Raw genomic sequence first — 24639 nt, forward strand, 5'->3', positions numbered from 1 at the left:
AGCAGTAAAACAGCGTGCCTTTGGTTAATTTTCTCCTCGCAAACATACAGACTGTTGAAAAGTTCGGGCTTAGTAATAGGTAACTGGATGTCTTTCCTGAAGGCACCATGTCAAAAAATTCTCGAAAAGTTACTTTTTGCATTAAGTACTTTAATTTTTCACCATTTTCTACAGTGACGTCAGATGCAAACTAGTCTTTTTAAATTCAGTCTATTGTAATCATCCAAAATTATCATTATAATTACAACTGCTGTAATTATAAACAATAATTATTGCTCTCTTCCATAGTTATCATTATAATTACAATTACCAATAAACAATGATTATTGTTATCATGCAGTTGCAGGGTTATTATAATTACAATTACTGTAATCATAAATAATGACTATTGTAATCATCCTTGGTTATTATTACAATTACTGTAATTATAAACAATGGTTATTGTTATCATCCAGGATTATCATTATAATTACAATTACTGTAATCATAAACAATGATTATTGTTATCATCCATGCCATGGTTATCATTATAATTACAATTACTGTAATCATAAATGATGATTATTGTAATCATCCATGGTTATCATTACAATTACTGTAATTATAAACAATGGTTATTGTTATCATCCAGGATTATCATTATAATTACAATTACTGTAATCATAAACAATGATTATTGTTATCATCCATAGTTATCATTATAATTACAATTACTGTAATTTTAAACAATGATTATTGTTATCATCCAGGATTATCATTATAATTACAATTACTGTAATCATAAACAATGATTATTGTTTTCATCCATGCCATGGTTATCATTATAATTACAATTACTGTAATCATAAATGATGATTATTGTAATCATCCATGGTTATCATTACAATTACTGTAATTATAAACAATGGTTATTGTTATCATCCATAGTTATCATTATAATTACAATTTCTGTAATCATAAACAATGATTATTGTTATCATCCAGGATAAACAATGATTATTGTTATTATCCATGCCATGGTTATCATTATAATTACAATTACTGTAACTTTAAACAATGATTATTGTTATCATCCAGGATTATCATTATAATTACAATTTCTATAATCATAAACAATGATTATTGTTATCATCCATGCCATGGTTATCATTATAATTACAATTACTGTAACTTTAAACAAAAATGATGATTATTGTTATCATCCAGGATTATCATTATAATTACAATTACTGTAATCATAAACAATGATTATTGTTATCACGCAGTTGCAGGGTTATCATTATAATTACAATTACTGTAATCAGAAACAATGATTATTGTTATCATCCATGCCATGGTTATCATTATAATTACAATTACTGTAATTGTAAACAATGGTTATTGTTATCATCCATAGTTATCATTTTATAATTACAATTACTGTAATTATTATAAACCATAATTATTGCTACAATCCAGGGTAATCATTATAACTAATGTCATTATAAACTGTAACAATGAGTAGTGTCATCCAGGATTATCATAAACAATGACTATTGTTATAATCATATCATTACAATTAGTGTCATTATAGACAAAGGTGAGAAACATCCCAATCCATACCTATTTGGGCTATTTATTAAAATAAAAATTGTTTTTAAATTACCTAAAAGTGAGGGATAAGTCATTAAAATTGTCATCAGGTATTTTTGAAATAAAGAAATTGGCAAAGAATGAGGAAAACAGCAGTATTGTCAAAGTTGAGGCCCCATTTAAATACATTGTAGCTTATTTATATACTGTCAGTATATAAATAACAGATTTCATGTAAATGCCTCATTTTGTCGTAAATACACAGCTTTTGGCTGAACCACTAGCAAGCTATGTTAGCACATCTATGACAATGACAATGATGATTTTTTATGATTGTCCGTGTAACGCATAAACCACTGAATGGGCCTTTTTAAGCTAATTACGCACACATGTTTTGGCTATGGTCTTTCAAAAAAAAATTATAAGAATAACAACCAAAAAACGACTGACCTTACTTCTTGGAGTAGATCTGAGGACAATCAATATATTTCTTTTGGCCTAATTACAGTAATTGTATGTTATATTTGTATATTTATATATGTTTTATTGTTTAAACTGTAGAAGTAGGCAAACTGTTTTTGTTTTAGTTTCAATTACAGAATGGTAGTTTCTTCTCTGAGCTATGATATATGGTACAAACAAATTAATGTTCACAGGCTTTAATTTAGGATTGATTTTTTTTATCAACCATTTGCTCGACCTTGGATGTTTTTACTAGCTGCTGTGGGGATCATCAGTATTCGATATGTTTGATGGATATCATTTTTTGCAAATATTACATGGAAAGTAATTATACAAAATTTGTGTAATGAAACCCTTCGTTAGGTGAAAAGATTTGGCAGCGAAAAAAAACCACCCTGTTCTATGGGCCCCTAACCGACCCAGATTTTCCATTTTGGGATTTTTAAATTTTATTTTTTAATTTCAGCCATTTTTTAAACAAGTGTGGGTTGAGTTTGATGGAAATTACTGTATGCATGTAAAATCACCTGTTTTGAGCAGAGCTAAAAGTAGATTTATTTTGACTGAAAAAAAACTGACCAGCGAAGCGATGGAAAAAAAATTGCAATTTATTTACAGATTTTGGTGATTTTTAAGAGTAATTTGCCAAAAAACAAACAAAACAAAAAACACCCAGCTGACCGACCCTACTTGAAAGGTCTTCCCACCTGTAGAACAGGGGATTTTTTTACAGCCTTATCCTACATTTTTACTCAAGTTTGTTAGAAACTTATATAAGGAGGAAATTATTCGGCTTTTCCAAAGTTCCAACTCAAGCTCGCGTAAATTCACACAAGCGTGCGCCTGTCACGCATTACCAACACACAACTAGCATATGCATTGCGCGTAACTGCATGCATGCCATTCTATATAATATCAATACACTGTGTTATGAGTCTTATTTTTTGTCGCCTTATATAAACCAAAGAAACATTAAGAGGCTTTTTTTCGACTGAAATCCCAGGACTGAAATGTTGGCAAGTGATTTTTGTTTTACCACTTGTCGAAGTGTTTGCCATTCTTAATTGTCAATGAAAAATGCCAAACATTAGATGTCATTACAGCTCTTAAATTCAAACTTGTTTACAACTCTTAAGGTGGTACGACACCCCTCTATAAATTTGTTTATTTTTGCATTTTTCTCAAAAATTAATAACACACTGGTAACAAAAGTTATGTATAGTATAGGGGCAAGGAATTCAGTTACAACACTGGAATTTCAGTGACCCAAGACAAGCGGTACGTTATTTATGATAAGAAAGAGGCACTGCTAGAATGTACCTCATTTCTTAACATATACTAATATAATGAAGCACTTGTCTTGAATCACTGAAACTTCAGTGAAGTAATTAGATTCCTTGCCCCTATAATATACATAACTTTTGTTACCAGTGTGTAGTTATTTTTTGAGAAAATGCAAAATTAGTCACAAAATTTATCAGTGGGTGTAGTAGTACCACCTTAAAGCCACAATTATGTGCGATGATTGCTCCACAGCGACCGTCCACTCAATGTTTCTTTAATTTCTAATTTGTGGACAATGGGCTACTTCAGTTGAAATCCCCTGTGGAAGATTTTGGAAATATCAAACACAGAGGGAGTATGTTTTTCAAAAGTGATTGGTCAGAGTTAATCATTTTGAAACTCGTACTCCCCCTGTAATATGGCTTTACCTCTATTCTTCCACAACTGGAGTGAGTATTTCAAATGGAAGCTACCCAATTGTCTATTCTAGTCGAAACTCGTACTCCATCTGTGGAAGACTTTATCTAAATCTTCCACAGGGGTAGTGTGGATTTTAAATGGAATAGCCCAATTGTAATACTCAATGGTGTACTAACATTTAAAACTCTAAGCCTGAAGTGCTAAAAATTTGAGTAAAATTTAAAAGTTTTTATGATAAATGTGGGAAGTCCTGTATTATTCAGTGTTGTTCACTGATCGAAATACCGTATACGTTTGCCTAATGGCGCTATGGGCTCCCTTGACATAACTGGAATTTTAAACACAAACTAAAAGTGCCCTCCCATAAAAATCCGACCAGCAAATAAGGGCACATACCCTTAATTCTTGTTGGGATTTTTTTAGAAAAGGGAGCTCTCTGTTCGTACGTGAAATTTACCCAAAGGCAAAGGAGCCCAGGTGCGCCATTAGGCGAACGTTTACGGTATTAGGGAGAGCTGAAATGTCTTGCGCATGGATGAATCATTGACATTTAAACTGTGCGTATATATTTATTAATCATCAGATATCGTCTCTCCGTTAAGCTCCGCTCATACGATTGGACATAACACACATATTGACGATAGGGGCTGGAATGAAATAGTGATTTTCTTTGTTTTACCTTATTTGTTCGGCTCAAAATTAAAAGGAGACATGTGATAAAGATGACTTTTGACGTCATTGCCTGGCAGTATGCACACGCATCATCACAATTTCATTGTTTTTTGCCTGGCAGTATCATATTTTGTTAAGGGCCTGTGTTTTTAAAACTACCGCCACATCATCAGAAGGCTATTGAACAGTGTAGTGGTTGTATGCAGTTTGCTCAAGCATATCGATATACCAGTCCCTTGCCTTTTTTGATAAACATTGAGGTCAACTCATCTATAGTGAAAACTAAAATTTTATGGAATGAATCTATAATCTTTATGGAAATTTTATGTTAATGTCAAACTTAGGCTCTGTTGAACTCTTACTTTGTAAATATGTAAACTCTGTTTACTCTGTAACTTGTAAATATGTTAGGGGCTATGCAATGATTATGAGACCGGGTAGAGTAAAATGGGGGGGGGGGATCTGAAAGGGGATGAAGCAATTTTTGGCACACAATCATGGGGAACCTTTTAATCATATTTAATCATATTTATCATATTTATCCAGGGTAGCCCAATTCAGCCAAACAGCCAAATAAAGCGCTCTAAAATGTCCTAGGAAAACAGTACAGAAACACTTAGATTGGCAAATTTTTGAGATCGCTACGCTCGCATTATATATCTAGACCATGGTTTGCAAATTCAAATTGGGATAAAAAAGGTGGGGGGAGGGAGGGGCAAATATTTTGGAAGGCCAAGATGGTGGGGCAAGCAATTTATGGCAAGCTGAAAGGAGGGCAAGCAATTTTTGTCATGGAAATTTCCCTCCCCTGTCTCATAATTATTGCACAGCCCCACTAGTTACCCAACCCATATGTTATTTTATATTATATGTTTTTGCTTTTTTCCCTCTATATAATTTGTAAACATAGGACACATCTCTTCAAGTTGTATATTATCCGCATACAAAATGTACAATGACTTTCAAAAAGTACCCAAAGCAGTATTTTTCATTAGTGTAAAATGGACCCAAAGCAAGCAAGTACTGTATGGTTGTTTTCCTACCCTAAGCAAGTATTTTACTGTTATGAGTTGTGAACGGTGATAAACATACCCAAAACCACTGGTAGTGATCAGTCAAGAGGCCTGAAGAAAGACCAATGAAAACGTATGTTTTGACAAGTTTTGAGTACAATTTCACCCAGAATTTTAGTTTGTTTCAGCATCTTGGTGCCAAATTTAATTGCCCTTTTTGAGCAACATCTGTATGAGGCCTAGGTGGGCAAATAACCTGAAATTCATGAAAAACCGTGTCCAAAGAGCAGGCCCGTAGCCAGGATTTTTTTGAAAAAGTGGACTTTTTTCCGGGGGGCAATTTTGTGAAAAGTGGACTTTCTTCCCCAAATTTTGACCTTTTTCTTCACCAAAAAAGCTTAAAACCCAATTTTTGGATCGCTACACTCATAAATTCTTTATTTTTAGGACTTTTTAATACTTTTTTTAATTTTGGAGGGGGTGCATCACACCACCATGTCTACTGGGCCTGCCAAAGAGTATGGGCTTCTATTGGAATGGTGGTAAGCTCATGGCACCTCTGACACTGAATGAAGCAATTGTGCAATGTTAAGGTTTTTATTTATCCCCCTAATCATCAACAAGCACTATGGACCACAATGGCCTCATCCCAATGACATAGTTCAATAATCTCAATTCTAACAACCATATTCAAGTGTGACCTCAAGTTGCAGAATATGAGGTTTTGTACCTAAATTTTCAAAGGTCATTCAATGAATGTACAAATGTACTTGGGTTAAAGAACTGTGCCCTGATAAGCATGTTGTGGATCCTAGTGAAGTGAGTATTATCACCATCATCTTGCCTAGTAACTACCAGTACTACAGTGAAAACTTGTTGTTAAGTTGCAGATCCTAATCTTTTAGTTTGCAGTGGCTGCGCCATGGGGGGGGGGGTGCATGGGTGGGAAATGCCCCCAGTCAGAACTCCTGCCCTCCCAGTTGCCCCCCCAGTAAAAACTAAAAACCCACAATTATGAACAATTTCCACTTTTTGTGGCAATTTTGAGCAAAATTTGTTGATTTTTCCCCCTTCTGAAATTCACTTCCTACCCCCTCAAAAAAAGATAATCACTTTGTGTCAGTAAAGAAGTGTCCACTGTATTATTATTAATCTTACAACTGCTATTTTGTGCATTTCATAGCACCAATTTTTTTATTGTCATTTCTCGTTCCCTATTTTTGCCAGTATTTTAATTTTGCAATTGCTGCTTTGGGCTGGTTGGATCAGAATATGTATACAGGGTTTGCCTTAACTCATTTTTTGTTTGCATGCCAAAAATTGCTATGCAACATTTGCTTTGTATAGCAATTCGAAAGCGTTGCATAGCGATTTTTCAAGGCAGTAGCACCAATATGTTTTTTTTTGCATCCAATATTAATGCGATGGTGTTTAATTCTTGAATGTTGGTTCAGTCAATTTATATTGACTAAATGAGAATTGATGAGTTTAATATGGAATGTCAAATTAAACAGCTGCAAAACACAACATTAAACACAGAGTACTGGTGTGATGCTTTATCATGTCTGTTTTAATTGCACAAGTGTAATTATAAATAAAATATCAATATGAAAATACCTTTGAATAATGTGCTCATATACTGTACAGTCATACATGCCATGACCCGTGGCACACCGACATCGCCTGGCTAATAATTATTTGGTGCAGCAGTGACATTAAAATGAATACGCGGGGTCGATACACGTGAATTGCTATGCACGATTTTGATATCAGACGAAAATCTTCGGATACTGAGTTAGAAAATGATGAATATCTCCCGTAAATGAATTTTTCTCAAGAAACCAGATGTGGTCTCATACACTTGAAAATACGTGTTGAACAGATATTATAGTCGTTAGCGTGCGCTTTGAAAATTGGCCGTTCGCTTTGAACTCAAAATTTGACCAAGACTCTCAATTATTGCGTTGGTCTTGTATGGACTACAGCGCGCAGCAGGCTATAGCGGCACTCACTCAAGTGGAGAGAGTATAACCATTGACCGCAATGTCGTATACAAGCTTGCTCACAGAGCGAGAAATCAATTACCCGTCTATGTCAGTAGCCTTAGTCAGGTCACGCCGCTAATAATATGCATCTCATAAGGTCCGAATAAAATGGTCATGGGTGGCTGTGGATTCAACCTACCATGGCGATTTCTACTATGAAGATATCGAGGCGATGTCGGGGTTGTCACATTCACACTGTGGAGTCTGCTAACAACCGTGGAGCTCCACAGTTGAAGATAAGCTCAAAAATGGGGTTTTTGAGCCATAGAGGGGGGTATACCCCCTGTCATTTTCTGATTAGAGCAACTTGCCTCCTCAGTATGGCGGTTGCTGTGAGATTTGTGTAAAAAAATCTCCCCAGTTTGAATGTGGGTGTGTGAATCTCCCCAGTTGGAATATACACACACCTCCACACTTGGCGGCATTTACAAGAGGGGGTGCGTAGGGGGTACATCAAAATATTTTGGTGGGTATATGCTCCCCCGGAATTTTGAGGTGGTGGTACGAGCTGACGACGTACCGGTAAAAGGAGGTCTTTTGGAGCTGCAAACAAGTAAAATGGGGACTTTTGGAGCTGCGAACAGTCAAAATCAAGGGTCTTTCTTGGCTTTCTGGTTGAAAAGCACCTGAAAATACGTTTTAGAGCTGAAATTGTCAAAATCAAGGGTCTTTCAGAGCTCTATTTTGGATAAATATAGGGGTCTTCAGAGCTGCGAAATCCAAAAGGGGGTCTTTCGGGAGCATACCCATATGGTCATTTGTGTTAAGTGCCACCCGGCCTGGGCCATGACATGCCAACCCAAAAAGCATATATCACATTTTGTATTTGTATCTAGACCTGCACTTAATTGCAAAAAGCAGACACATGCCCGCTATTGAGGAGTGAAAAGGGAAAGAAATTTCAATTTAAATGTAATTAATTCCAAACTTATAATTTTCCTCAAACACCTTCCATTTATCATTGGTCATGGAAAAAAGATAACATTAACAAAATGAAAATTCAAAATTTTTGATTGAGAATAATCATTTTGGGGACCGTTCACAAACACTTGTTAGGAAGGGCCTGATGCAAAAAGAGGGCCCTGAAATTTTTGACCATCCTAGGCGCCTGAAAAAATGACCACAAATTTTCTGGGGAAAATTGAGTTTATATGCTTTTCTATGGTGTTGACCCATAATTTTTGTGTCAAAAAGGGGGGCCTGACATTTTTGAGATCTCAAAAGGGAGGCCCCCGCAAAATTTTCGCGATGATTTTTTTTGCATCAGGCCCCTAACAAGTGTTTGTGAACAGAGCTGGAAATGTTCCCTTTGAATGGTTTTGGGAATTAGTTTCGGGCTCATTGCACTGTTGACAGAACACTGAAGATTATATATTTAGATGAGTTGGAATAAAAAAATTGTTGTCTCAAAGCCTATGGCAGTTTCAAAAACAAATGCAGAATGAGGGTTTTTTTTTAAAGATTTTTACTTTTTTTAAAGATTTGTTTGAAATAAATTTTGAATTAAGATGTCATTTTCGTGTGTTCAAAAGTATACAGCATAAACTTGTGGTTGATTTACATAATTGAAGTACATAGGCCTATATCAATTGCTTTATACCTAAACAAGTATCAAATCAAGTAACTTTTCTTCCAAATATGTCTCAGAATTTCATGATTTTCTGGCAAAAACTATTTAAAAAAAGGTGCATGGAGGCTTTGATGAGACAATTTTTAAGCCTTAGTGCAAGAAATCCTATCTGCAATTAAAGCTGCCTTATTATGTATTTGACAGATTCTGTATTGTACACATAGGCATCTGGCAGCTATTGCAGAAGGGACGTTTTGCAGCAACCATGTGACATGTATTCCATAGTGATTCTGAGCTATTCTGAGGGGATGCTTGTAATAATTATGAGCCCTGGGGAGGGTAAAATTGGGGGAAGAAAAGGGCCTACGTTTGCCAGCCTAACAAGGGGGTGCAAACAATTTTTGGCAACAAGGGGGGTGCAAACAATTTTTGGCAAGCCGAGAGGGGGACCAAGCCATTTGTGACATGCCTTTAAAATAAAACTCTTTGAAAAGGCAGTAAGGAAATGCTTAAATATATTTTTCTTCTATCTGAGCTCGCAATATATATCTAAATCATTCAAGGTTTGCAAATTGAGATCCCAAAGATTTGGAATATTTGGAAATATAACCCCGGCCCCGGGGATCATAATTATTGCACAGCCTCTCATCAAGTGCGGAAATAGAAAAACCTACTTTGCATCTGACTAACCTGTCAGTCAAACTTTTCATGACTCATGATTGGTTAGCATTCCATTTAAAATCCACACTACCCCTGTGGAAGATTTAGCTAAAGTCTGTCACAGAAGGAGTATGAGTTTCAAATATAATGGACAATTGGGTAACTTCCACTTGAAATACTCACTCCAGTTGTGGAAGACTAGGCCTATCTCTAGGTAAAGACATAATACTGGGGGAGTATGGGTTTCAAAATGATCAACTTGATCCCAACTCGAACTTGAGTTGGCAGTCTCCAGATGAAGACCAAAAGTTAAGGTATGTATTAATTCTGTATTGAGATTAGGCCTAGGTCCTATATCAAAATTTAAACAAAAATTAAAATAATATGAAATTTCATGCTAATAGGCTATGTCGGACATACCGGCACGCGGTTTTCATAATACATCAATTTATATTTTATTCTGCCTCCGCAGGAGGTAGTTTGCTTTGAAATTTACACCTAAAATGCGCACATTTGCGCGGCATGTAGGCCGATTGTACAAATTTATATTCTGACAAGTACTCTAATTTCCGCCCAATATCGAGAGCCCAATATATATCCCCACCTCTTTGCGCCATACATAAATTAAGCCTATCGCCATTTCCGAATGTTCAAAAAGGTAATCACGCTTCCTCAGCATGTGCAATAAATTAGCATTAAAATTAATCTTATTCTATAGGGATTCTAGAAACACCTAGCACGTGGCGCCAATGGTGCGGGTCTATCAAGCTCATGAATTATGCATTAGAATTTTTTTAAACTCATATCTTAATACTAATTATGGTGTGTCCGTCCTCTGTCCATGGCGCTATCGGCGTCTGGCGTGGCTTCGCTAACGCGTGCTTTCATGGTGCGATATATAACGCGAAGCCGAGGTGCGTATCGCGTGGCGCTTGATGCGCTATCGCGTAGTGCTGCGGAGTACCCCCAGACAAGCGAGAACCTAGACCAATAACTTTGACTCGCGTAGTGAAGCCGACACTGCTTAGCAACGAATTTGACAAGGACGCAGCCCCGGACGCAAACAAGCAGACATGTTAGCGTCTATGGAACATGTTGCATTTGTCGCGGCTATAACGGCGCAGTATTCACGCAAACGAGCGCGTCAAACATGTATGCGATATTTCTCCGCGCCTAGTAACCCCGTCAATCCGTCAATATCACCTTGGATATGGGGCTTCACCTCCCGCTGTGGTAAAGGATGGGCAGTAATAGGTCTAGGTGGTATGTCTATGGGAGTACCGCACGGCCGACTCAACCAATAATAAGGAGTGCGCCCGCTTGCGCCCATGATGAACTTTGATCGCCGATCAGCTGGGCCAGGTCACCGAACTTTTACCCGCCATTGTTCCACGTGTTTGTGCATCAGTGTGAAGGGGTTGTGGAATCGTGGCATTATCAAGCGATTAACTTAGCATGAAATCACTGGATTTCGCTGTTTTTGCTAAGAATAAGTATGTTTCATCGATTAGCAGACATTATTCACCTTGATTTACGATTAACTTCTTCAAAAAGGCCAAACGAGCAATGCTTCAGTGCCAAGAACAACGCACCACGTAGACGAGACGCATCAGTATTTTCGTTCAACACTTGAAACATGTTGTCGGCTAAACTGAATATTTTGACAACGGGTCGCTTTCCCATCGACCGAAAGAGATGTGCTGACTTAGGAAATTTCCTGAATTTTCCCATGAAACTAAAATCTCACCTAGGCCAACTCGAAATTTCTGCAATATTGAATGTAAAAGGTATCCGTGTCGCAGGCAACTCTGACCGATTTTTCAGTGGAAGGAACTACGCCCGGCTCAGCCATGGCTCAGCAGGTATGCACTGCAGTACATATATGCATGGGAGCACATGCTCACATTTTCCATGGATAATCACAAAGGATTGGAAAGCATGTGCCTGTGTACATTGCGTCGGGTCGTGGTTGTATTTTATTTTTTGTATCGCGTGGACATGAATTTTGACATTCATTTGGAACACAATCGTGATAGCAACTTTGACTTTATACACTTCTTCGCAGGCCTACATCATGAGTAAAAGGGGTCATGGCAGACGCTGACGGTGGCGATAGTTAATGCAACTTGCATGTCATGCATGTAAATATGATGATCATGATCACAACATATACTGATATTAAATGAACCAGTCCATGAATCATACAGGATAAACAATCCAGTCCCGATCAGATAGGGAAGAGTCCATGACTGAGTCTTGCCTCGTCGATGGAATAAGCCTAAATAAGGTACTAGTATAGTTTTGTTTTTTTTGCATTTGTCATGAATAAAAGTATTACCATATAATCGAGCATATTTGATACAAGTTTGTGATACAAAATGATACACTTGATGTGCATGCCATGTTCATTGTTAATGTTGTTGTAATTTTTCTTTATACAATACAAACTTGGCAATGCCCACGAAGTATGAACCTACCCATGTTTGTACCTGAGCAGCGAATGCATGGAGTCGTTGTGATTGGGCTTTTTTTTTCTGAGAGCCATTTATAGATGTGTCGTACATGGTACATGTCATGCATTTGTAGCTCGCAGTCAGTTCACAAGCCCACAGGAAGTCTTCTTGTTGTTTACCCAGTGTTTGTGCATTGGTTAGAGGTTATAATAACTGCGCATCGGTTATTTGGAGGGCATTGTGAAAAATCTAAAAATTTTGCCTTTGAAACCGAAGAATATCCCGAGGTCCAAAGCATAATGTTTAGATTTTTCACAATGCCCGATTACCGATGCAAAGTTATTAACCTCATTCATAACCGTCACTTCACCTTACAAAATAACACAAAATTTTGCTCAAAAGTTTATAAAAATAGATGATTTTTACATCTTCCCTTTCCAAAAATCGATCAGGCTAAAACAGGACGACCAATAACAAAAGTACGTATCACAATCTGTGCAAATATGGTAGCGCGCAATCCAAATACGGCAGCCAGCCAGCGCGTACGCAGACTCGCAGTTTGTTTGACGCACAGCAACACGCAAACGCCGGTCAATTGTGTGGGACATTGGAACAATTACGCATTTTGCGGTCAATTGTGAGATATTAATGACCTCGATTTGCGTTCACGTTTTCACAAATAACTAAATGTAATTGAATCGCACGCATCGCGCGCATTATGAGGTTATGAATCAGCCTTACAAAAGTTTCGATGATTTCTCTGTTGATATCAGCAATAAAACTACAGAATAAAACGCCAATGTTTAGCCGCTACCTGAAGAATACTGAATTCAACTTGTAAGCTTGCATACGCACAAAGGTTCCAGGCATGACAAATTTTACGCGCTCTCGCGTAACGCGTAGTCTCGTTCGCGTATACGCTACAGTAAAAGTGTTGATTCATCACGGATTAACAACGGTTGGCTACTGTACAAAGGTATAGGAAGAGTTGTTGAATAGACAATAATAACTGCGCACCATTTATTTTGAGGTCATTGTGTGAAATCGGAGGGTTTTGTTTTGGGCTGAGGTATTTTTCCGATAAATACCGAGGCCCAAAACAAAACCCGACAATTTCACACAATGACCACAAAATAGATGGTGCAAAGTTATTATTGTCATTCATTACCGTTGTGTCTAATATTTTGAAAAAATCAAAATGGCAAATTAATATTAATACTTTTCAAACCATTTGGTTGTAATTTATTAAACATACAATTCAATATGTACATTGTAGTTTACATAACATCATGTGTAAGTGTAAAATACTGTAAGATTAGAATAATTTGTGGAACATTAATGTTCATGTTCAAGCTGTGCTCAATAAAGCTACCTCCTCCATGTAAGAAATTCAAAATCACAAATTTAAAATAATACAGCATCGCATCACGCATGCGATGTGGATGGAGTCTGAATCTGACTTTAGGCTGTAGCCTCGCAGTGTTTATCCGGCTCATCCCAGTTGTCGCACTTCACAAATGAAAAATCAATCCCAGATTTTTCTGGGATATTAAACAAAAGCAGAACAAGAATAACATGCTTAAGGGGTACTACACCCCTGCCCAATTTTGTGCATATTTTTGCATTTTTCTCAAAAATTATAAGCGCATTGGTGACAAGTAAGATATGTATATTATAGGGGCAAGGACTACAACTACTGCACTGAAAATTCAGCAACTCAAGGCAAGTAGTTATTGATTTATTGATCAAATATTGGTTTTCCTCATTTTTGACTGTAACTCCACAACTGTTGTCTGTGCTGAAATAAAATGTCCAGTGCAGTAGTTGTAGTCCTTGCCCCTATAATATACATATCTTACTTGTCATCAATGCTCTATAATTTTGAGAAAAATGCAAAAATAGGCACAAAATTGGGCAGGGGTGTAGTACCCCCTTAAGAATTATAAAGGGTGCACTATGCAAAACATTTTGTATAGTAACAGACTAATAGGTTGACAAAGGGTTCTGTCTGTACGTATGTTTCAATGTAATTTCAAAATTTAAAAGTTTGGTACAAGCCTCAATGTGAGGTACAAAACAATTCTCACCACCCACTTTCAAGTTTTACATGATTGTACCATTTGCTCAGGCACACACTTTATGTACAGAGCTTGAAATAAGGCAGGCCAGAGGGCTTAAGTGTCCTTCAAAAATGTGTGAGGGCCCCCAAATATTGAAGAGCAAGGGCCGGAATGCCTCTCAGAAATTCTGGCTTACATGTATGGTGAGAACAGCTGGCATACTATATGTACATGTACATTGTAGGCCTATACGATACAAATTTATGCAATTTCAGTTCAACGGTCTGCCGCAATCTCTCTCTATAATACATTTTACACATTTGTTTGTATATTTTTAATGTGAACTGAAAATTCCTATTTATTTTTTCACAGGTTGACACTACGCCTTACCTACAAACCCCGGCTACAAACATTGTATCATTTTTGTACACAGACCACGGCAGTTTCACTCCCATTGAAAGGCGATCATAATTAGGTTCGCCAATTCGGGCGCACTCCTTATTATTGGTTGAGTCGGCCCTGAGACGTGGCATGTACATATATTCAGGTAAGTTACAATGTCAACATACATGCACATCATGTACATGTAGTTGCATCTTAGAATGAAAATTAATTCTTCAGTCTTGAAAATGACAGTATTACTAAGAGCTGTTTAATTAATTCAGTCTTTTTAATGACACATATATATCAATTATTTGGTCGATTTAGCCGCTGGCCCTGACCAGTAGCTATAATTCTCGTCCGGCCATGAGATTTTCCGTTTGGATCGGCCAGAGGGATTTGGCATAATTATGTGTTTATGACATGTTACAATATTTAGAAATATACACAATGAATGAAGTAGAATCTGGGCTAGTAGATTTACCGTTGTGCCAGCTGTAATCCTTCCCAGAAGGCCCAGCTGATTATTGCTCCTTATATCTGCCCCTGTTATATACATGCATGTACAATCTTGGTGGCGACAGGTGCACCACAAGAGTAAAAAGCAATTGAAATGTTAAAACATTAATTTTGTTACAGTTCAGCATCAATATACATGTATCCATGTTCATACATTTGTGCATGTTTACATTTGATTTTTGCAAGGCCCGGGTTGCAAGGTAGTTTTACCAGTACCGGTACGACGGTACACACTATCAAGGCCGTAGCAAGGTTGAAAAATGTGGGCCGGCCATCACAAATGTGGGGTGGCCAAATTACAAATATATGCCCAAATTGAAATAAAGATATAAAGAAAAAGTGGGGCGGCCATGGCATCTCTGGCCGCCTCGATTGCTACGGCCCTGCACACTATACTCCGGGACTGTCTTTTGGAATTTGCAGGAGAGCATTAAAAAGCTCTTCTAGAGCCTTTAAGAAGAGCTGTTTAGAGCATTTACAATAAAAAGTAAGGAGAGAATGGTCAACTAAGGAGAGCTAAAAATCACTCTCCCATATCAGAAAAAGGAGAGCAGTAGGCCTAGAGACTGATTGCTCTCACTCTCCTCAAAAGGCAGTCCCTGTTAATACTGTGTATCCTCTATCCAAATACAACGCCTCAGAAGAGAGGGATGCCTTGTTTAGACTAATGAGTGATGTGCTGGTTAACAATAATTTCTCATACATTCAGTAAACAGGTGCATTTTTGTATGATTGTACATTAAATAATTCAAACATTTTGCTAGGCAAATCCAATGAAAAAATACGTAACTCACTTCTTTAGCTTTCGCTGTCTGGTCTGATGGCTTGACCACTGCTCAAAACAAAAACATCACCACTTCCGGGAAATGTCAACAAGCTGTTTCGCGGGAAAAGCAGTGGACCAAGTCACTTGAGATCAAGCCGTCAGACCAGATGGCGAAAGCTTAAGTAGTGAGTTACTTTTTTCATTGGATTTGCCTAGCAAAATGTTTGAATTATCATACATTGTACATAGGCTACTTTGTTAACTACAAACACGCAACATGCACACAAGCTAGTGTTGTGCATGTGTGTACAAAAAAAATGTACCTACTTGATTTGAATACCAGCACACACACTTTTGTATTTAAAGAAGTTATTCATGCAAAAGCGGTAATAAAAATTCCATTTGCCCAATTCTTCAATACAGACTGAAATCTACATAACGGTACCTTATTGTGGTAGTAAATCAGGGAAACACTTGTGACCACTTTGCTTTTCAATTAAGCATTTTTGCCCTTTCTCTCATTAAGATGCAAGCTTTAAAAACACAGACCTCATTCACCTCTACAAAATAGGGTGCAATACAATACAACCCCATCTCAACTAGTCAACTACATCTAAAGTATGGTATTAGATTACACACATTTGGATGGGAATCAATAAGCTGGTGATTTTTCAAATTAGCTTTCATCAGATTCAGATAAAATTTGCATCATAGCTAATAGCTTTATTTGCTGTGTTTACTGAAACTATTAGTAGCATGATAACTGATAATAAGATACCAGTATATTAACATTGACTCTAATCAATCCTCATTTTGTCTTTTCTTCCTGTGCAGCATTTTGGCCTGGACATCTGGCAGACATTGAGTCAAACTGTTTTTCATGACAGTCAACAGTTGTTGCATTGGTTGATGTTTGAGATTGCTGCATGCTGCTGCCTCACGCTTTTGATGTCCATGCTGGTTCTCTCCTCCTTGTTCATTCATTAAACCTAAACCTGCTCGCAGTGACTTAATTTGGGGGAGAACGTGATCTTCCAAGAAGTGAAGTTTTAAACTTATTTGGACATTGGCCAAGGAAGACCGGAAGCATTGCATGAAGTCCTCAATTGCTGTCTCTATGGAATATACAAGAAAATTAAAAGAGTAAGAATTGGAATTGAAAAGTCCGAGTACATGTGAAAGGAATTTTTCTTCATATAGCACCTGCAGAGGAAATATAAAAATAGTCACGAAATTGGATGAAGCAATATGTAGCAAGTGCAATGATACATCAGTGTACATTGTAGGTTAGTACTTAAAAGCAATATATGTACATGCCCTCCATGTACAACGCGCAGTGCTTTCGGAAGGTTCGGACATGTTAATTTTTCTTTCGGGGGTTGATGCATTTATATTTGCTTTATTTTCCAACAATTTTAGTGACAAGTTTGTTACAAAAATAGCAAAAATTGTGGATTTTTTTTCTTGTGTATGAAATACATGTAGGTTAATAAATGCGTATCACTTTTTGCTAGAAAACTTGTACCAAATAATGCAATTGTACCGAGATGTTGATGTGTCTAATGCACTCTCCTCTTCGGGGCTTGCGCATTAAAGACGCATCAACATCTCCGTATGTGTGCATTGTTTTACGAGTACAATTTCACTCCCTGCAAGTGATACATATTTATTAACCTATAGGTGACACGTATTTTTCTTCAATTTGGACTTTTTGCATGATTTTGAAGCCCATTGGTGTACTGAAATACCATGTGAACTTTCTACTTATTCTGTTAATACAGAAATCGCACATTATTGCTTTAAAGTAGCTAATTATATTGTGTACACTGTACATGTACCTACCAGCATCAAGTATCTCCTGTTCAGTCATATTTCTACCATGGTTTATGCACTTGTGCACTCTGGAAAACTTGGCCATCACAGTTGCAAAACATTTAGCTACCTCGGTGGCTTTCCCATATGCTTGTAATGGAACAGCTGTGTCACTATGGCTACTGTCAAGCTCACCAAGAATTCTGTGGGGTGTACCAGCTAAATCAGCTGTCACAGAAGGCTGCAAATTAAGGTGCAAAATTCCATTTTTAATATTGCAAACATGGCCTTTTGTGAACCCATATACATACATTGTACAGCTGTACAAATGTACATGTAATGATGTTGGAATTATAGGGAAGTAAATTTTAAATAGGCTCTATGTAGGCCTACTCATCAAGGTTGGTAAGTACACAAATACTGTGTTATGCATTTTTACTGCTGTTTCATCTAACATGTTAACAATAACAAAATTGTTAATTTTTAGAAAAAGGTTTGTTTGTCGTTCATTTTAAAATAACGCTTTCTGAGGCTCACATGATTATAAACAGTTTGTATGCTCAAACACTTGTGGCACTGATTAATAACTGATGAACATGATCTCTGTCAACCTAGACATATTTAGGTTTCCTCTTTAGAACAAGTGTATTATTTTGCAAGTTGTACTACATGTAATCCAAAGAGATCTCATACACTTCCTAACAATGCATTTCCACCATGCACTGATTTGCTATTCAGTGCAATATATCGGTTGATAGTGACAAGAAATTTCAAGTTCTGGTTGAGTTCTGTTAATATTTTTGGTCACTATTCGCCTTCAGTACAGGGAAGAAATTGTGCATTGTGGAAAGTGTAAGGTCTTCTCTGGTACCGTACTAATCTTTTTAAAAGAAACTTAGCAGGAATGTACATGTACTGTGTACAGCCATTAAATTTCATACCTGGCAACATTTCTTGACCTGATTGCCATTGAAAGTCTTTCCATGATATTCTTGTCTCTGGATATTATGCCTCTGGAGAACATCATCCAAGGCTGAAGTGATTGGCCCAGTACCTTTCTTGAAGTCTGCTTTTTTCAAGTCGCCTTCCTAAAATGTTCATGATAGAAAATATAAATTTAATGCGGTTGTCAATTTTGCAATCCCACTCCATGACCCAGGCAATATCGGGGACTCGCATGTAGCCATGACTTGACCGGGGATGCAACAGCCCAATGTACTTGTAGGTATAGGGAGGGTTTGCACGGCCCTTGCCAGGTCATGTGCAACTTAATTTGCGAGGGAAATGACACTGCTCTGTTCTATTGAAGGGGAAACCAGGTTCTTTGATATTATGAATAGTGTCCGAGAAATCATGTGCACTTTGTGATATCTTTACTCATTTGCCAGGGGTTAATTAGGAGCGGGAATTTGGTCCCATCCAAGGTTGGTCCTGGGGGAAGGGGTTGCAATTGACAGCTGCATTAAGAATTGAGTCATTTTGAAATATAGTTACCAGCTCAGTGATTTTTTGTTGTATTGCGCAGATCTCTTTGATACTTGTATCTTGGATGTTCGCTGTCATCTCTGCCAGGTCATGGTTTTTCTTATCTAGCATAGTGTGCTTCTCCCCTACTTCATCCACCCTCTGTTGAACTGCCTGGTCAAAGTTATTTTGTACTGACGATTTGTCGATGCTGCTGTCATCATAGGTTTTTACTAGATGAGTGAATATGTCTTTATCGATATCATGGCATCCTTCTTCCAAGTGTCTGTAGATCTTATCGTGAACTCCAATTGAAATATGTAAGGTGGGCATGGTGATCTGTTGATTGAAAATGGAGTAAATTTTGTGTTCAATTAATTGAAGCAATTTTGTTTTCCATCAGCATCATTTGATACATTTAAACAGACAAAAATGGAAGAAAGAAAGGGTGCAGTTTTGAACCAGGGACCCCTCTGGTGCCAGACACACACATAACTTGTAACTTGCCACGGGGTCTACCTTGGGCAGCCAAACCTTTCATGCCTTTATCACTGTTGGCATGATGACGCAGTATGCATCATATGGGATACCCACGCTTGCAGATGCTTTGTGAATTGATTTTCTTTAAAGTTTGGTATGGTTATGGTTAAAACAGAAGAAAAAATATTAGCCTAATCACCTGTTGTGGCTCAATAGGAAAGAGTGGTAGTCGCACCACACTCTTGCTAACTGTTTTACTTCTGTTTGGTCGGCATCCATCTGACATATATTGCAGGAAGTTTCTGTGGAGGCTGGCATTCGTTCTGAGTGGAGCTAAGCCGTTCTTGCGCCGTTTTCTCTCTTTAAGCGGGATTTTCCAACCATGTTTTGGCTCTTCACACACAGGACATGCATAAACAGCTGTAATTTGGGGTGAGAAAAGTAAGCATTTCCATGTTCTTAAGATTGTGAGTTTGACTTGACGCTCACTAAAAATGAATCGCTCTGCAACTTGACACACTAGTACAATGTATTATTATTTAGCATGTAGTACAAATGTAAATTGTATCACTTACAATTGCAGGACAGTATCCCATACATCTTGCAGAGAAGCTCACAGTCTCCAAAGAATGACAATCTGAAAGAGTAGCCCCTATTTGGAAAAACAAAACCAAACAAGATTTTGCCATTCTGATGTTTGTGTTCAGTATATAGTTTACAATGTCTATGTACATACAACGCGCACCTACCTCTACAAGCATACTACGCGTTATCAATACTCCTTGGGTCGTCTAGCCTGAATAGACGCCACCAAAAACATGGCATACTGTGCGATTCATTGTCCAATCAGTTTATGTGTCTACAAATTAAACCACTCCCACTGAAATGAACTGTGCAGGGACTAAAGTCTGTTTCCCCAACAAAAGTTCAGCATTAAAGTATCCTATCACTATCAGGACTAACCTCCAGCTCATGTTTTCAAGTGCCTTGATTTGATCTTCGTATTGCTCCATTGTAGCTGTCATGTTATCTGGAGTATCAGGCCCTGCAAAGCTGGCAAAGGTGACTGTGTTCCTTCCGGCATTTGGATTGTTGATGTTAACTATCTGAAAAAACATTTTCATTGTACCTCCACCTGTTGGAATTTGGAAACAATTACATACATGTAGTTATTTTCAGATAATTAAAATGTACAAAATACCCTGGCAATGTTTTCAATGTAGTACAATGTTTGCGGGACATTATATTTTAAATAATATTACTGATCCCAGAGTTAGGATGTCCGATGATATTAGCCAAAAAATACAACAAAGAAAAGGACAGATTTTGGGATATGTCAAAATCTGGCACTTTCACGTAACGTCCGAACTGCCTGTTCTAATTTTTGTAACTAATTTTGAGAAATCCAAAACAAAATTGCTTTAATATTACATTACATTGAACATTAGAGTTACAAGTAGCAAAATTAGCATACTAAGATAGTGTTATCAATCCAAACAGAAAACGGGTGTGCTACTGACGTGCTATATTCACTCAAAAGTTGCATGTATCAGTATCTGTAACGTCCGTAATGGTGGAATTGGTCAATACATGTAGCATGTTTTTCACTTCTCACCTTTGTCGCCGCCAATTTTAATCCAAATTTCTGTATCTGGTATCATCCCATTGTGCCATGTCAAATTCCCATGGCTGAAAAGAAGAGGAAAATAAATAAGGCCCTTATGTACATTGTATACATGTATGTACGTGGCATTGACTGGAATTTGTACACCTTTTAAATCCTCATTCCTTGTCATGGCAATCAAAATTTACATCTTAAACATTTAGTAAACTACAATGAATTTCACATACATTGTGGCTGGCTAGAAACTATGATCATGCAAGGGTGAATAAAAAAGAGAACCAGGGGCCACTTTGGCAGCTATGTAGGCTTTGCCATTTGAAATTTGCAGGGGAGCTTTTAATCGCTATCTGCTTGAGTGCTACAGGAGAGCACTAATGTAGGAGAGCATTTGTACGTTATGTATGTGGTTATTGGGTCCCGTCTCCCACTTATTTTCACTGTGATACCCTAAACACCTTTTGAGGTCAGAGCAGTGCATGCCTCAACCAGTACTAACCGATAGTGTTGTTCGAGGAACTCAACCACAAGCGCTGGAAGATCCTTGGCATACACAAATGGAGAAGCCTTGCTTTTGCTTCCATCACTTCCATCAGCACTATCACTTGGAACTATCAGTGGTATCATTTCAGAAACAAACACAGAGTTGACAAACTCTGCTTCTCGTTTGCGCATTTGTCTTTCTGAAGCAATGCTCACATCTATGCTTGACATGTATCTGTATTAAGAACAAGTTGGAATCAAAACATTTAAAAAATATTATGCAGGTATACAGATCTCAAAAGAAGCCAAATTTGGAGATTACGTTATTTGAGGGCTTTGACAAATTTCTGATGACCAGAATTATAGACTAATTATGGAAAATTTGAAGTCAGTCTGCTGAAAGGGTACGGTTTAACTTTAAGGGGACGTGGTGGCTCAGTGGTAAAGGCTTGCCTCGCTATCAGAGGATTGCAAGTTCAAGCCCAAACGATAACAAATTTTGTATGGACCTATCACCCGAACTCGTAGGGCAAGGGGTAATACTAATAGGCCCGTAAGCAGTAGGCCGGGGGTACTCAGTACAAATGACCATATGGGACGTGCATAAACATGGGTAGCATTTTCAGCCTTCTGGTATATCAATGACCCCTTTTTCAAAGCCTATTTTGGTATATGAATGGGTCCTTTTTCAAAATTTTCTCAATTTTTTAGGAAAACAGCCCAATTTTTCCTTAATCTAGCCAAAATTTTGAAAAATTTCCCAAAATTTTGGGAAAATTTGTAAAAACTAAGACAATTTTGGGTAAATTCGGCCGAAAATTTTGACTTTTGGTATATCAATGGGTCCAAATTTCTTGAAAAATTGGTATATTTATGGGTCTACTTCCAAAATCTCAATGCACGTCCCTACCAAAACCAAACTTGAGTACCCCCAGGGGCAGTAGTAGGCCTACCAAGAGAAAAATGACATGTATTTTGGGAACAACCAAAATGTTTGGAGGACAAGCAGAATTCATGCTTAGTTGTCCTCGGGACAGCCTCCATATTTTCCTTCTTTCGGACACTGAGAGTCACCGGTGGGGGGGGGGGTAAAATTCCAAAACGGCTCGCCAAAAATTGACCCCCCCAATTTTGGCCTCCCCCCAGGGCTCATAATTATTGCACAGCCCCTTAAGTTTATAAGACTGTAGGACATCATTTTTTTTTGTTCCATTTCCTTCGTAATACATCTAATCCAGCCCATGTTGTTTTCATCTGTCGGGCCATGGCCAAAGTTGAGTCTACATCAAGGCGTGGTTTTTTGGAACCTATTTCCTCTTGATGGATGTGGATATCTGGGGTGCCTTTAGAAACCTGTTGTCTGAATTGAATAACCCTCTTTGTGCGTTGCTTTTGATATGACTTGGAAATGTCTTCGCTTGATTTTCGGGGTGTTACTATCTTCTGGACTTTCACAGGCTGTAAGCAAATTTCATATCCAACTTAATAAATTAAAACATACAACATTTTGTAAACTGCAGATAGTACAGTCTAAAGGTTTCTTTGTTTTCAAGCAATTTTCAAAACTTTCAGTGTCAGTGTGTATTTCAACAAACAAATCAACATGTTATGTTGCATGTATGTTTCATGCATATGCTACTACAATGTAGGCCAACTTACGTAATACATTTTACATTTTATAGGAGGTTCACATTTCACGGACTGAAATAACTGTGGGAAATGATTCGGGCTATTAGGCGACAAACTATATATGGCCAGACCAACTCATTGAGAAATCAAAAGCGCTGAAGTAGCTGGGTTTTATTCAAGGAGAAAAACATGTGCTTGATAGGAAAAACTGACAATATAGCAGAGTGACAGAGAACCTGCATGACACAATTATCAGAGATATCTGCACAATACAACAACATATTTAATGCAATTTTACACATTTTTTTGGCGGACGATACGTGTTATTTATTTATTTCTAAGTGGACGATATGTGTTATTTATTTTATTTGGCCTTACGGGGGTACTACACCCATGCCCAATTTTGTGCCTCTTTTTGCATTTTTCTCAAAAATTATAGAGCATTGATGACATTAATATATATTACTAGATTTCGAGGTTCTCGGGTTGGGCGGTTCTCGTGATAGGCCTATCTCTAATTACCCAACACCCGTTACCCATTGTCCTGACCTTTCAAACTACTAGGATATACCTATAACTATCAACTCTGTTTGTAGCTGTGACGCTTACTTCGAAACCCATAATCTGAAAACCCATTGTTCGCCTCTTCCAAGCCCTGTCCTGCTACCACATCGGAGGATCCAAAAATACACCGAAATTCTAGTAGTGTCTGGATGTAGGCCGTCAATTCAATCGGGAGAAATGTAAACGCAAACGGGTTATATAGGCCTTACCATAACTGAGGATTTTTATGTTAATCATGTCTTTGAAATAGTATTGGTCCGATGAGATGCACCTGTTAGTCGCACTGTAATGCTTTGCGATGCAGTACTCTGCGCACACCCCCGTTGATACTCCGTGATAGCACACCGCGAGCATGCGATATCGCGCCACCCTTACGCGAGAACACGATAGCAGTATTATGATTGGGGCAAGGACTACAAGTACTGCACTGGAAATTTTATTTCAGCATAGACAACAGTTGTGGGGTTACAGTCAAAAATGAGGGAAAACCAATATTTGATCAATAAATCAATAACTACTTGCCTTGAGTTGCTGAATTTTCAGTGCAGTAGTTGTACAAATGTAGTCCTTGTCCCAATAATATAGGGCCTACATATTACTTGTCACCAATGCGCTATAATTTTTGAGAAAAATGCAAAAATAGGCACAAAATTGGCCATGGGTGTAGTACCCCCTTAATACTTTTGTATAAGGAACAAACAAGAAATTC

The 24639-nt window shown here is 37.6% G+C and overlaps 1 protein-coding gene and 1 long non-coding RNA gene across 2 annotated transcripts; one reads left to right on the forward strand and one right to left on the reverse strand.

Annotated features, from left to right (window-relative positions):
• The first annotated feature begins 11873 nt into the window (after positions 1-11873).
• On the forward strand, positions 11874-16839 carry LOC140135863 (uncharacterized). The gene is made up of 3 exons (XR_011856580.1): positions 11874-11985; positions 14584-14758; positions 16712-16839. It is a non-coding gene; the product is annotated as an uncharacterized lncRNA (long non-coding RNA).
• On the reverse strand, positions 15452-21969 carry LOC140135860 (uncharacterized). The gene is made up of 9 exons (XM_072157508.1): positions 21754-21969; positions 21249-21322; positions 20597-20768; positions 20209-20285; positions 19833-20053; positions 19184-19492; positions 18631-18777; positions 17720-17930; positions 15452-16992 (listed from the first exon to the last, which is right to left on the reverse strand). Exons 1-9 carry the CDS (start codon positions 21966-21968, stop codon positions 16679-16681), a joined length of 1740 nt encoding a protein of 579 aa, XP_072013609.1. The 5' UTR covers position 21969; the 3' UTR covers positions 15452-16678.
• Between the last annotated feature and the right edge of the window lie 2670 nt (positions 21970-24639).

This window comes from Amphiura filiformis, chromosome 16, assembly GCF_039555335.1.
Source record: "Amphiura filiformis chromosome 16, Afil_fr2py, whole genome shotgun sequence".
In the NCBI taxonomy this organism is placed as follows: Eukaryota; Metazoa; Echinodermata; class Ophiuroidea; order Amphilepidida; family Amphiuridae; genus Amphiura; species Amphiura filiformis.

Bases quoted from the DNA above. Each gene is read 5' to 3' on its own strand.
- LOC140135860 (XM_072157508.1), bottom strand. From the start codon at position 21,968: ATGTCAAGCATAGATGTGAGCATTGCTTCAGAAAGACAAATGCGCAAA. The intron at 20,286-20,596 runs GTTAGTCCTGAT...TTTTCCAAATAG, and splicing joins CTTGAAAACATGAGCTGGAG to GGGCTACTCTTTCAGATTGT. The intron at 20,054-20,208 runs GTAAGTGATACA...CCCAAATTACAG, and splicing joins TGGGATACTGTCCTGCAATT to CTGTTTATGCATGTCCTGTG.